Raw genomic sequence first — 15,756 nt, 5'->3', positions numbered from 1 at the left:
AATAGCAGGCTGAGCAGGCCAGAGCTGTAACAAGATGCAGGTGTTGTGAAGGACATATGCAAGGCCAAGGGAGACAAAGAAACTGTATTCGCAGAGAGATAAGAGAGTCGGACAGAAAGATGAGAAAAACCAGGATGCCAACACAAGGGGGGAGCAGCGTGTGGGCACCACACCGGGACCAATCACAGGGGAGATGGAAACATGTGAACGAGTAGTTTTAACTGATCACCTTTTACATAACAAAGCGTGCGTAGCGTATGTATTTTTAGCTGTAGAGTATAAATTGCCATGAGTCTATTAATAAAGTGGCACTAACTTGATCACATTGGTTGTATAAGTTGTGTCCGAGCCTTCTGCGTCAACAAACAGGAAGTTTAAAGAACAAGCAACAACTGGTTAATGTGGAAATATAGCAATTAGACTGATTCCAAGCACACAGCCATGCAAGCATAAACCCAGTATGTCACCTTTTTTCCCTATTAAAATACCTATTGCATATTTAGTTAAAACAATGAAAAAGCACAGTCATTTTCACCTTTGCCCATTTAGGTTTTCTTCTATCAAAACTGAAAGTTTTTCAAATCAGAGAAATGTAATTAAATAAAGAGTGCATGGAAAAAGTCTCAGCAGGGTAAAAGACAAATTACATTTGGTCTGCAGAAGAAAGAACTGCAAAAGTAGAGAAAATGAAAGCTGTTAACCTCATAAACTTTTCTGGAAAGGGCCTGAAGTATGGGCTCCAGATAAAGGCAGATGCAAACCTTGCTAGCAAATATAGAGATCCGTTACTAATGGTTGTTGATATTTCCCAGTGGGTGCTGGTGGGGAAGACACAGAAGGACAAAACAAAGAGAAAATAGCTTTTAGTTAAAAGAGATTATTAAATTGTCCCACAGCATCTATTTCCAGAAAACTAAAAAAGGCTACAGCAATCCTGAGAACCATGCATTTACCCGGAATAACCAGTGTAATTTGTCAGTATAATCAAAACACATGTAACATTTTTCAGTAAAAACAAGCCACTAATTTCTAATAAATGGTGTGATCCAAAGCGAGTTCACAATACTTTTGCACAGTGGAAGCCCAAAGCTTGTGTTGCTCAAGGAACATAAACCAGGTACAAATTCAGTTTGAGCCTGCTCCTGCCACAAAATGAGAAAAATCCAAATATAACAGTACTGTTACAGCATCACAAAGCTACTGTGTCTTCTTCCAATTCCTGTTGAAGGGAGAGTACCAACGGAAAGAAAGCTATCACGACTGTACCCCAGTTACTCTAGGCAAGCAAGGAATTAATCCTATGTTTCTTTCCAAAGCACTGCAACTGCAGATTGTAACAAGCCTTTTATTTCTTCCAAAGATCAATAAAGATTGTTTTCTGGCACAGCACATATGGCAGGTGGCTCCTCAGCAAGGCTGCAGGAGACAGATATACATCCCCTAACAGCATTTCAAAACAAAACAAAAGGCATCTATTTTATTCCAAAACAATACAAAACCAGAAAATAAAGACAAGTCTGGCAGCACAAAAGACAGTTCCCTGACTTGATGGCATCCTGCAACAACACAGGAGTTTAAAACATCCATGTTCTGAACTTTTTTGAACCTTTTAAGTAAGTTCCCTCAGCTTGTTTTCTCTTTTATACAATTTTTGTTTAACATTCTGCAATTTCCAATTTCCTTTCTTGAGGCTCATTTCCAATGCTTTTGAGTTTTGTTTGCTCTAGAATGTAAGAAATTTTTTTTCTTTCAAACAAGGTCCTAACCTTTGACATCCATCTGTCATCTACATTGCTAGTAGCATAAGAGAATTCTCTTGCAGACAAAGCTTTACTGGTTTCTAGAGTCTTTAAAACATGGCAACAGTTAAACTTTAAGAACATGGCTTCCACCTGGGGAAGCACCCTGTATTTCAGCTAAAACTGGGCCATAATATAAAATAAAGGTCAAGAATTAATATAACTCTGCTTATATCCTGAGGTCCTCATGGTTAAAAAAAAATTACTAAAATTAGCTACTATGGCCTCAGGCCAGCCTGCTTCTAACACTCAGCTGTTAAAAAATCAGGCTTAAAACTCCTCTAATTTTGCACTCTGACACCAAATTGAACCAAATTTCCTTGAACTTTATTAAGATGACACCAACCAGGCAACCATGTAGACTCCACAGGAAAAATTTCAAGGTTCCACGCAGGTGGACTAAACTTGTAGGGTCTAAGAGATTTGAAAAGGAGAGATACATTTATTCTGAGTTTTTCTCATGGGTAACTGCACATTTCTCTCATCTTATGAAGAAACTCTCAGAAGCCACAAGTCAATGAGCTCCATTTAAAACAGAGGCAGCAATGTTCAAAATAGCTTCTGGACATGACTCCACTGGCCTCCAGTGGGCCATACCTTCTTCATTCTCCTAAGCACTTCCTTTTATTTTCACACTCAAGACCTCATACTCAGCTCACCTGCATAGCAGAGAACAAAAACCTGTTCCAGTGGTGTGTGAGAGCTAGTGGACAGGCACAAGTGGTTGGGAATAGAAATGCTGACTGCTATATACATTATACAGTAAATTGCTTATTTCCAGCAGATCTTCCCTGCTAAGAGGAAAAATTATGACAGATAAATTACAGCTAATTTACTGAAAATGCTCAGTGGTGGGAAGCAAAGAAGTTCAACTTTTATTTATGTCTGAAACAGGTGAACACATTGTGTGTCCACCAGTTTAAATAAAGTATATGCATGTGACTCACTAATACTTATTAATATGTTTCTCTTTTAAGATAGATGTGATTTATGAGGTTTTCTACACTTTCAATTAAGAGGAGGTAACATATGGTAAATATTTGTATTTAAATGATGTGTTTGTCACAACAAGCTTTGCTACCAAATAGCAGCTTTCAAAGCTGATTGACAAGTAGAAGCTACTGAATAACTTTGACACTACCACAGACTCCTGGAAACATTCACTATTGCAGTGAGAATCAGTGTAGTGTCCCGTGGTAATCTGTTAGGATGTTAGTTTATGTAATCCTCTAAAAAAAAAAAAAAAATAATTATCTCCACTCACTGCATCAGTGGAATTTTAAGAACAGAATTTCAGCAAAGCTGTATCATCCGTTTGTAGAACCCTGGTGACAGAAAATACTATTTCTGCTTTCCTTTGTGTTTCCCATGGCCTGTAACCTCACTAACAGTACAGGGATCTAAGAAGCCAACTGTAAGTATGCCATAGAGAATTATAACTAACATTTTTAGGTCTAAATTTTCTCTTATACCAGGGAAAAATGACAAAGCAGCTACAAATGTGAGGTTTTCCAATTTCCTTATCCAGTCCATCTATAAAATTCAGCAGCTGGTCTGCTGGTTTATCAATCAGCTCCACTCAGATGCTGAAGCAGCTCAAAGGCAAGAAGAGTGCGAAGCTTACTTTTTTGTGATGGAGCCTCCCTATGGAAACATGGCAAAACAAAATCAGAAGAAAAGACAGATGGGATATAAAATTAACTTAGACAGAAGTTTCTTGGAAGCTGAAGGACTCTGAGTGTACCAGTTACTACATGGCACAGTAGAAGGCCAACACAGGAAGCATTAAGCCCAAGATGGGAAAGGAACCACCTCATTTTACATTCTTGTGATTTTTTGAAATTACGTAACAGATATTCTCTTTGGATGGAACATTGAATGTATGTATGCAGAGGTCCCTTAAAACAGGTCTCAGTCAAGTTCAAAACTAGCTCTTACTAGTTTTCTTCTAAATCGCTCTCATTCCTTGTCCTTGGACCAGTGCCCTCTCTGGCATGAAAAGAAATGGGGTGAGGATGGTGGGGGAGGGGGGAAGTGGAGGAAGAGAGAGAGGCTGAAGAAAATAGAAAACAATTTAACAACCTTTAGGCTCTTTGGATTAGCTCACCCTCCCCCTCAAACACCCCTGCAATTACACAAAATAGGAACCAACCTCAAGAAACAGTCATTTTGCATTAATGAAATCATGATAGTTTTTTTAAAAAAAAGTTTTTGCTATTTGTGCTATAGAAGCAGCCAAAACCATGTCAAATCATGACCGAACAGTGCTATGTACTGCTCATCAGTATTTTTTAAAGACAGACATTTTACAATCCAAACCCACACTCCTTCCCCTTTAGCAACATGAAGTGTAGCTTCACTGAAGTTAACGAGTTAACTTTAATCTACAGAAGAGGATACCAATGATTGAAAGGTTGACAGAAAATAGAAAAATAAACATTTTACAAGCAAACATAAGCCCTCACCCACAGCCTTCACCGAAAATGGTTACTCAGAAGAAGAACTGTGCATGTGTGAATGTCTTCAAACCCAGAGACGCAGCTTTCTGGAGACTGGTGGCATTACTTGTCAGAAAAAAAAATTTACTAGACTCAGTCCTGGGTGAAATTTAATAGGTTACAATATATAAGAGATCAGAGCAGATGAATCAAAGAGGCCTTTTGGCCTGAAAGTCCATGAATCCGCAGGGAGTGCCACCTGGCTGTGCGCGGGGCAGAGGTGCCTACTGCCGGCAGCAGGGGCTGCACGGGGGCCTCTGCGAAGAGACGCAGGGGGGACACAGCCAGCACACCACAGGGCACAGGCGAGGCCCTCAGCCATGCTGGCACCACCACAGGGAAAGTGTATTTAAGAAACGGCAGAAAACACCAGAGAGGGAGGAGGAGGAATGGCCAAGGTCAGAGGAGGAGGAGCAGACCCATGGCAGGGCAGATATTCCCCACAGAGAACCCACACTGGGGCAGAGGAAAGATGTGAGAAGAAAGGAACAGCAGAAAAACTGCTAGGCTGGCCGGGGTCCCACCACTTTGCCAGCCCCTCACACCGATCTTTGGCCTGTCGAGGAGGCCGAGTGTGACCTGAGGTCACAAGAAGGCAAGGAGACAGGAACTGAGACAGGAAAGTCAAGCTGAACCTGGGAAAGAGGGGAGGAAAGCTGCCATTTTAATGTTTTTGTTTCCCTCTACTATATCAGTAATTAAACATTTATTTTAAATGGCAAGAAATGGTTTATTTTCCTGAAGCTGTTTGGTCTATATAACAGTGGCTTATAAGGGATCTGCATCTGTCCCCATCTTGACCCATGAGCCTTCTTACTCCCGTTCTTCCTATCTTCTGCCTCCATCCCACTGAGGTGGAAGAAGTGAGTGAGTGGGTGGATGGGTGGGAGTTTGGCTGGTAGCCAAGACAAACCCACCGCATGTTCAAAAAAAACATAAAGTCTATGAAATTACTGAGTGTGGGGAAGGAAGAAGGTAAAAAAGTTTGATGCACATCTATGAAGCTTCCCAGTCTGAGCATGTTACAGGTTTTCAAATATGATGACTAAACAAGAGGCACTTATACATCACTTGCAGACCATCTGCCTGGCCATTATTGTTACGCAGTTCACCATGGTCATCGAATTCCCTGCTAATCCGTTATCACTGCCATCTGTATAGCACATCATCACAATAATAATAATAGATTGCACAACAAGAATTTATAATGCAGCTCATCATCTTAAGTTTGCTTTTGCACTTTCAGTCACTACTGACTAGATCATCAGTATCGACCCCTGCTAGAAAATTAGCATTTTACACTGGTAACATTTTATGCATTGGCATAATTTGTGCTGGGCGGTTCTATGGCTTTTGAGAGGAGAATCTGAGACTTCAAACTTTTGTGTGAAAGAATGAGCAAATATAAAGCAAGCATTCCTTATTTTTCAACCGCAAAGTTGCTTGTGAGTTAGACCAAATAAAATATTAAAGATGTAATATGTCAAATAAATTTGAAAGTAAAGACAAACAGGATGTTTTCAGGAGTCAGGAGTTCAAAAAGGAAGCAGTAAGATACATTACAGCACCTAAGGTACCAGAACTAATCACAGGAAAAATGGGTCATTGGCTTTAATATCCAGCTATTCAAACTTTATCACAAAGTTGAATTAAGCCATCTGAAAATGCAGAAAAATTTGCACAGAAATAACGCAAAGTATGGATGAAGGAAAGATTAGTTGTTTCCATTGAACAAACCTTAAAAGTTTGCTACAGAGATGTGTAGGAAGATGTAAGGGAAATAAAAACTAACTCCCAATACAGGCAGCTATACTGTAATTTTGCAGACTACAGAGAACAGTAAATTATTCACATCTTACAGGAACTGATATTTCTGTAAATGCAGATTACTACCCTTTCCAAGAACAATTCTTACATAATTAAGATTTTATAATCTTGTGGCTTATATTAGAAAAATAATTCTAGGACTTAAACACAGATATTTGGTATATTTTTCTGTTTTGTGGGGTGTGGTGGGGGGAGTGGTGGAGAAAAGTTGTTGCCTCCTTGTTGGTCTCTGATACAGGCAAGCATCTTTAACAACATGCAAACACCATTTCTAGGATAGCTGTGATTTATTCCTTAGTGATGATTCATCTAGCATTCAAATTGTTGAGATTTTGTAATGACTGCCTCCCTAAAGCTGATTCCTTTTACTTCCGATGAGATACATCGTCAAATACATTTATTTCTGTTTGTGGAGTAAAACTTTGCAGTACTTCACATTTGAATGTGCAGCCTTAAACTAGTATTCTGACTACGTTTAAGGTCCATTCATTATCATGTTAAGAAAAAGATAAAGAACAGAACTGATGAGTTAAGTGTTTTGAATCAAAAACTGGAAAAGGAAATACAGATTTTTCTACTTCTTCCAACTTAAAGTGGTAATACTTTGAGGCTAAACATTGAAATAAAAGCAATCAGGATGTGATCTGAAAAATCCTAAAGTCTAACCAATTGGGATATAATATATGTACCAGAGACACGCAAGTCCTTTTTTCTTTCCTTTTGACCATTCCTGGAAGAGAGTATTTTCTGACCTGTTTTTGAATGCAGGCTCCTTCTTGGTTCCTCAGGCCCCTCAATTGGTTGGTCAGCAAGAAAAACTCGTGCCTGGTCCACAGCAGTGAGAATGGTTTGCTCTTTATCCTTCAGTTCACGCCTCAGTGCCTTTGGGGAAGGGAAAGAAGAATGGCATTTGCAACTTAATCTTGTGAACCACACATACTATACCATTTTTTCCGGTTTTGCCTCTCTGTCCAGGCCTGTCTAGTGAGTGAGTAATAGCCAAAATGTCATTCAGACTGCAAGACAATAATGTAAATTTTATAAAACAGAAGTGACAACAAATTAATTAAGGTTAGAAGGGTAACTTTCATTGAATTCACTTGAAGAATTGAACACAAGGAAGATGATGATCATGGGTTTTAAAAACACTCACCTAACAGAAACTGGTACCACTACATTAAACTTCTTAAAACAAAAGTAAAATTAAAGGGTTTATTGCTTCTAACAGGATTGCTAATATATAGTAGATTACCACCAACAGACTATTTTAGCTTTTTAGGTAGCTGGAATAACAGAAAATTACATCTACTGAAATTTCAGAAGGTAATTTTACAACTGCTAAGTTGTAAAGCTGCTGAAGTACTTTACATTCCTTAGAAAATCATACCTCTTATTTTTGTCTCCTATATATTAATATTTTTTAAATGTAGAAGATACGTAACCAGAGCTTTTGTGATGACAATACATTCTGAAAAAAAATCCTTAAAATTAGTCAGAAATATTTTGAGGCTTATTATGCAAAAACAATTGAGCCTTATATACAGGAGGAAAAATACCAATTTTTCTTTAAGACACTTTTATGCTAATGGAAATTAATTTCAGGATACTTTGTTCTCCAGCAATTATGACTTTTTAAAAGAGTTAAGCATAACCACCCTTTTCTAAAAACAAGCATTCATAAGTAGTTAGATGGAATGTCTCTTATAAAGCATTTTCTTCCATTCAATTTTAAGTATAAATCTGTCCCCCTTAGAAGGAAACTGCTTTGTGTGTTTTATTTGTATTATTTTCTACCAATAGGAACACAAAAGCGGATACTTTACACATTATTTAAATGCTACGCTTAATTTTTCCAATATCTTTTTTAGCTCTAATAACAAAAATCAAGGCTTATTTTGCTGACACAATCTGCTCAGGCCCCATTCTAGCTCAAGAAAAACAGCTAGTCCGTGTTCACTAGATTATGTAACAAAATGAGTGTTTTCTACTATAGAAAATTGTGGAAAACAGTCACAATGAAAGTCTAACAAACGCTACCTTATTCTTCTCATCAGTAAGTCTCCTGATGCCACAAACACCCAAAGAGTACCTCTTAACTTTAGCTTAGCAGGAGGCAAGAAGTTATTTTTCCACCCTTCTCTCCCACTTTTTTCTTTTATCCTCCTCATCTTCCCAAATCCTTCCATTCCTTCTCACTCTATGTCTGCTCCAAATTACATTAAAAAAAAAACCAACCCAAAATGCAACAAAAAACCTGATCACTGAAAATATGCTAACCTCCATTACATTTAGGAACATACATTATAAAGTCCTATCTTCAGTAACCATTAACTATTATCTCCATACAAAAACCCCTCTTCAGAACAGTATTCTCTCTACATGCTTTTCTATAGCAATAAAAAGACTAAGCCCTATTCTTTGCAGTATTCAGTATATGCCATATTTAATATGAAACAAAAATTGTAGCGTAAAAACCAAGCCCTACTTTGTAAAACAGCAGGAAAAAAAATTTTAACAGAAACTTAAGTATTGTAAAAGACACATTCCTGAAGAGTCACTTCAAATCAGCACAGCATGTATTAATATTTTAATTTCATATAACACACATTATAATAAGACTGGTCAAAAATCATCCATATTTTACAAATCATGGAAACATTCTCTATGCAGGAATTTGTTTCAGGAAAGAAGGAAGACAGGAAGCCATTACCACTCTTGTGCAATTAAGGCTCAGAAATTACCCACTTAAAAAGCTTTTGGTTAGTAGAGCCTGTGTGGCTGCATCATTAAAGTACATTCTTAACTTCTAATTTCAAAGATTTTGTCAGAAAGAGAGAGGTGATTACTTCACTGTGAAATAGGAAATCTTTCTAGAATTACTTTTTTTTCCCCTCCATGCAATTTCCCAAGCATTTCCAAAGCATACAAGAAAAAGGAGGCTATGTCAGATTTTTTTTGAGCCCACTAAGAAATTTCAGCAGTTAGAAATAAGCTAGAGATGGATCTTTTCTGCTGTGTCTCTCCTGTTTACCTTCACACAGTGTGCTCATCAATTTCTCCTGATCATCCTCAATAAAACTTCAATCAAGTTTGACCTAAGAGACCTTGGCTTTAATTCTCCACCATCCCTGCCATTGAAGCTGTTCAAATTGAGGCTGACAACACAAAGATTTTAAGACTTTGGCCCATATAGCTCACCAACTCCAAGTCATCCATGACATTCCTTATTAATATATCTATCTTGACAAAGAAATATTTTAGCTCATATGAAAGAAGTTTTGCATATGAAATAACAATATTGAAATCATTTAGTAGTAAAGAAGATTATCTTGAGCACACCACAGACTCTTACATTATGGTTTATACTTTTTTTTCTTATGCCACAGATGCAAAGATAGGTTTTGGAACAGCCAACTCAGACTTGCAAAATCAACTTTATTCCTTGTTTCTTAGCAATACTCAATATATTTCCCTGTCGCTCTCTTTCTGCTAGTAAACAACAACAGCAATGATGGTACATGGTGCAAGAATAAGGAAATATATCAATAATACCCTCTTGTCCTTCCAGCCAGACGTCTCTGCAGCAGAACAAAAAAGAAATCCGCTTATAAATCTAACGTCAAGCTCAAATTTCATCTGTCCTGAGTCAATTGAAGAAAGATTTTATTGGAAAAATCACATCTACAACACCACCACAGAATAAAAGTCATAAAATGCCCAGCAAAAAAAAATAAAAGGTGAAATACTGAATTTGTTTATATATTTTTATATAGTAAGAAATGCAATCATGTATTTTGGTGTTTTAATGAGTTTTGCAAAAAATATCTCCCCCATGGCTTCTTAGAATGGATGCACCTCTTTCAGTAGAGAAGTATATTACTGTGTCACTTCATCCCCCCTTCTTTGTCATTAAGGACTAAAATAGTTCAGACATTCGTACAGCTTTGAGCTTCACACACATTTTGATAGAGGGAGAATTCTTTTCCTGCAGCTAGCTATACTTTTCCGTGAAGAACTAGGAGAAAAGCAATACTAGGGTTTTGGTATAGGTAAAAGAAATAAGTCAAGGTGACAATAGACTTAGGAAAGGCATCTCAAAACTTATCACTAAAACTGTCCACTAGGAAGGTAAACACATGGATGCAAGTATTTTTTGAGTCCTGTTGGGTATGCAGATGTGAACACTGAGCACATTGATAGCACAATTATTTTTTTCCCACATGATGCTCCTTTATAAAAGCACAATGACATTTTAAACTTTTATTGTTCATGTAGAAAGGGGCTGTATGAAACTTTGGCAGTAATTCATACCACCATATTTCATACTACAATTCTAAATTGTACAATTACTGTATACTTTAGGTAATGGTTTAAAATGCAGGCTTCACTTTCCTCAGTAATCTGACAGGCAACAGACTACCGAATCCAACATCTATGCTTTTAACTTGCAAATTCATTCTTATTTCCTACATAAACCTGGACAAAGATTTTTAAAGATTCCTGGAGAAACAAGCACTAATCTTAGATATTCTCGATTCTTATAAAAGGAGGAAAAAAACATCTGGAAACCTAAAATCTGGTATGCTGATGCATTGTCAACACAAACAGCTTTCGGAGCTAACCTTAAATACTACTAGCCAAGAATAACACAAAAAATCCTTCTTTGAGACCTGAGAGAGTTCTTCCACTGGTGGGTGGACAGGGGCTCACAAGATTACACTTTTGAAATGTTTTATGCAGCATCAGACAAAGCAACAACTACGAACAGCATCACAGCATCCATTTTGCAGGTATGACGGACATCCTTCAAGTTACTTGACAATGGCAGAGTAACCCAGGAACCCACTAACACAATCCTTCTCTCAAGGAAGAGAACAAAGATGTGTTAGGTCCATAATTTATAACTATTTCCCAGTGATTTACTCTCCATCTGATTTGTTCTTTCAGTAACTGAAACATATGTCTTTCCCATTGTAACTTTGGAAATTATATACAATTTATTCTATTATACCAAGATAATCTAACCCATTTGCTCTCTCCATTAGAGATGCTTATGATTTCTAACATGAAAACTAACTCTTTTTTCAAGCTAACATTTTTTTAACTTACTGTCTTAATTTATAGGCAAGGAAGCTGCCTAAAACAAGGCCTTCCAAAATTTCTGTTGATAATGCTTTGTAGCTGAAGCCTTTTCCACCTGTGAAAAATTAGAAAGCTAGAAAAAAATTCCTATTCATGAATTTTTACACTGCTTTGTGCATCCTGTAAGCACCTATTTTCTTCAATTGCATATTAAAATTATTTTTTCCAGCACAGTAAGCGGGCTTGCAAAATTATGCCTTGTTGATTTACAGCCTCTTTTTTTTCTCTTTTGAATTGTACAGGCTTGTATACAATAATTCAAAGAGCAGATCAGCTTAATAGTTCCAACAGATGAAGGCAAAGCTAATTTCTTAGAAAACACATGGGATGTTTCTTAAAAACAGAATATATTTAAATCAGGTCTCATTATACACTGTTTCAAGGAAGTAAAGATGCACATTATTGTAACTCGTATCAGTTTATCACATCATAGCTATATGTGCCAATCAGCAGCTCCTGTAACATTTAATTAGTCATCTTTATTGTGCACCCGGTGCCTGAAAAAACTCATGTTACTTTTTTACACTAAAATGAAATGGAAAAACTATATGTGTAGCATATAATAGGATGGGGAAAGTAAGTAAGATGATTGAGAAAACTTGAAGAATAGAAAAAGGAATTGTTTATAAAGATCACACAGAAATCAAGGTTGTAAACAAGTCTCTGCCAGCTGTCTGCATCATTAAAGAATCAACAAGAATGGAAATAAGCATAGCTTATTTAAAAGCTGCCCCTTCACAGCAGACATTATTTAATATTATACATATATGTAAAACTTCAAAAATAAGTATCTTTGTTCCTGGACAAATCTCTACATGAAAGTCAGTTTTATAATTTACCTACCCCAGCTGATATAGAATACATTCAAATATAAAGCAATATTTGAGATGGTGCATCTCACCATGCATTTACCTTTCATTACTTCATATTTAATCTATGTGGCAAGAGAAATAATTAAGGAGAAAAATGGTGCCTAATATGCAACCATTACTACCTGGAGATACACAGAGACACATGCAGCAAGATGAGACCCAGTACTACATGTTGATAATCAGCGACAGTGACCAACACCAAAATAAGAAAAGGAAGGCAAAGATCAGCGTGGAAAAAGAGGAAGTTGTTTGTCTCTGTAATAAATATATATTGTGTATTTTTATATATATATTTTTTAATATAAGAGTTTAAAAAAAAGTTCAAGTTTTGGAGGTTTATCCCATGGCACTTGCAAAAGAGGTCTCAAAAAGGACCAAAGACAAGTGAATGGTGAAGGCTGCGTTGTTCCAAATTGTCTCTGTGTCTATGACCTACCACTTGTTACCTCTGTTGCTGTAGAGGTAATACAGAGTGTGCAAATAGGGTGGCACCTACTAGGGTTCAGTGTGTGAGTAGACCTGAAAAGTCATGTCTATAGCAAACTCCTTTTTTGCCTGCATGCACAGGGAAACTAAACTGGCAGGAATATAAGAGCACAGATGTGGGCAAAAGAATGAATTAGACTATGCATACTGGTGATCTTTTATCACAGGCCAATAAATGTTAGCTTACTTAAAACTTTCCCTTTGATTTATCACAAAAAGATGCTTTAGGCCAGAAACAGAGGTATCTCTTCACTGAGGTTGTTTGTCCCTTGATAATTTCCCTTCCCACTCTGGTCTATGGAAAAGTGCATGTGCTCATGGCTATTCACCAAAAATATCACCAACTTCTGTATATGCATTAATATATATGCATTACAGGAAATAAGCACCTGTAAGTAATTCTCAAACAAAGTGCTTCACAGTACAGCAAAAGAGACAGAGGATGGAAAGTATGCTTTATTATCTACTGTTCAGACTTATACACATGAAATATGAAGTTTTTACTAACATTTTAAAAGCTAATAAACTGAAAATCTCAAACTGCATCTATATAGCTAGGTAGTGATGCCTTAAGAAAGGGTAACTGAATCTGAACTTTTTAAAACAGTTTAAAACTAGTAAGGCTATTTTCTTCATTTTCTTCTAACAGCACTTTGAAATCAGAAAAAGATGTTTTAAAGCTTGTTTGGAAAGTTTTCACTTACAATAATCTTGCAGAGACTTTGAAAGAACTCCTTTGTGCCCTAGAAAATGATTCAATACTGCAATATAATAGTAGAGGTAAGCTTAATTGTCATACAGATTGCATTAAAAAAATAATTTAAAAGCTATTCTCAAATTAAAGATTACAAGGCTACACATTTTCTTAAAAATTAAAATAAAAATTGTTTTTCACACAGTTAATGATTTGCCAAGAAAGAACCTTTCTAAACTTTTCTGAAGAAATAACTGCTGCAAGTCCTGCATTCCCTAGAGATGCCACAGGATCTAAATCCAACTAGGAATGAAGAGACTGCTTAATTGAGCAAAAGTTAAAAAAAAAAAGAGACATAATGATGGTCATTAATATGTCTTTCAGCACCAATAATCTTACGTAACTGGATTTCGTATTTCCTAGCCCAATGAAATGAGACTTTGTTATTTGTGTTTCTAGGTCAATGATAACCAAGCCTTGGTTGCCTCGAGAAGTTTGGAAGCCTCAACAGAGCATAGTCCTAGGCACTGGCACTGGAAAGCCTAGAATGCTTGCAGCTATTTTTTTAAATTATTTTTAATATAGAATCATAGAATCATTTAGGTTGGAAAAGACCTTTAAGATCATCAAGTTAACCATTAACCATTAACCAAGCACCGCCAAGTCCCATGTCTCCAACTACCACATCTACACATCTTTCAAATACCTTCAGGGATGGTTACTCAACCACATGATTTGGAAGTAACTACACTGGGGAAAAAAAACACCCAAAAAACCAACAAACCCACACTGTGCATCCCTGACCTGTTGCAAAAGACATTATCTTCAAAATAGTTTTTCTGAAGATACATGTTTATTGTTCTTTACACAAAAGTAATCTGAAAAGACAGAAATCTCTATGTGTTAACACCAATTCCCCACCGAATGAACTACTGAAATCCTCTAAAATTATAGCCATTGTGAATTTCTATGTAAAGGTTAGTGGAACCCTGTTGTGATGGTTTGCTAAGCACTTCGCACATATCCACTAAACTTGCTTTATTGGGTATTTTCCCCTTCTTCAAGAAAGCCATTTTTTAAAATATTCAACTCCATACCAAGAGAGGGTTCTCCTTTCTATGGCTAAGCTTTTCTCTCTTATGAATAACAATATTGATCAAGACTGTTAAAGGAACAGCAACCTGTGGGTTGGTTTTTTGGTTTTTTTTTTTTTGGTTTATGTGCTCTAGTTTTTTAATGGGATAAAATAAATAGAAGTTTCATATAAGCACAATGAAACAAAACCTGCTAGAATACAGTGCTTCTTTTGCTCATCCAGCCAGTTTCTAAGCTAACTGAGCATATTTTGGTCTAAAGCCACTGTAATATGAAAGCTAAAAAAGGACGTAAGACACATTAAATTTGATGGCTTGAATAAAACTACATAGAAGTAGTAGATTAAACAAGACTTGTTTTATATTGCTATGCACAGGAAAATAAGTAATGTTTATAAAGGTGCTTTTAGAGAAAATCATCTGTTCAACATACCTAATCAGGATTTAATATAAGAATTCATACAGATTGCACCCCAGAGACAGCAAAAATGCCTGAGTCAGAGTGCAGAGTCTTACAGAGAGGGAAGGTCTTGAGGCTTTCCACTCTTCAGGTAGTGGAAAAAAGTACTTACTTTTACACAACAGCAGCAATCATCCTGCTAGCAATGGAACCAATTTTCAAATGCCAAACTGCCTGTAAATACACCTACCTTCAGTTTTACGTCAAAAGACTACAATGTGCTTTTGTTGAAGGAAAATTAATCCCACCAACCTTTACTATGGAAACATGACAACCATTCTGTATCAACAACCCTAAAAGACTAGACCTTGGGGTTTTTTTTTTAAAAAAAAACAACACACACAAACTAATCTGAGGAGAGACATGACTAGGTTTGCAGGGGAGAAAGTGAAATAAACATGGAACTTCTGTTCTATTAAGACAGGCTGAAAGAGTTAAGGTTATTCAGTCTAGAGAAGAGAAGGCTTAGGGGAAACCTTATAGCAGCCTCCCAGTACCTAAAGGGGGCCTACAAGAAAGCTGGGGAGGAACTTTCTAGTAGAGCATGTAACGATAAGACATGGGGTAACGGCTTTAAGCAGAAAGATGGTAGATTTAGATTAGATGTTAAGGAAGACATTCTTCACTGTGAGGGTGGTGAGGCACTGGAACGTGTTGCCCAGAGCAGCTGTGGATGCCCCATCCCTGGGAGTGTTCAAGGCCAGGCTGGATGGGGCTCTGAGCAACCTGGTCTAGTGGGAGGTGTCCCTGCCCGTGTCAGAGGGGTTGGAACGAGATGATCTTTAAGGTCTCTTCCATCCAAAACCGTTCTATGATTCAGTTCATACTAAAAGGATTAACCAGTGGGTTGTGCTGTTAACACACACGCTTGTGTTTAACAATCA

At 36.9% G+C, this 15,756-nt stretch overlaps 1 protein-coding gene across 6 annotated transcripts in view; it reads right to left on the bottom strand.

The window, feature by feature from the left end:
• UTRN (utrophin) overlaps positions 1-15,756 on the bottom strand; it is a 386,536-nt gene that overhangs the window by 94,964 nt on the left and 275,816 nt on the right. For all 6 annotated transcript variants that reach the window (XM_056344155.1, XM_056344154.1, XM_056344157.1 and 3 more), the window contains one exon: positions 6,877-7,006. In XM_056344155.1, coding sequence (XP_056200130.1) covers positions 6,877-7,006 — 130 coding nt within the window. The remainder of the gene's footprint in view (positions 1-6,876; positions 7,007-15,756) is intronic.

This window comes from Falco biarmicus, chromosome 6 (genome assembly GCF_023638135.1).
Source record: "Falco biarmicus isolate bFalBia1 chromosome 6, bFalBia1.pri, whole genome shotgun sequence".
Lineage (NCBI taxonomy): Eukaryota > Metazoa > Chordata > Aves > Falconiformes > Falconidae > Falco > Falco biarmicus.
Note: the sequence above shows the minus strand (reverse complement) of the source record. Positions and strands in the feature narration are given on the sequence as shown.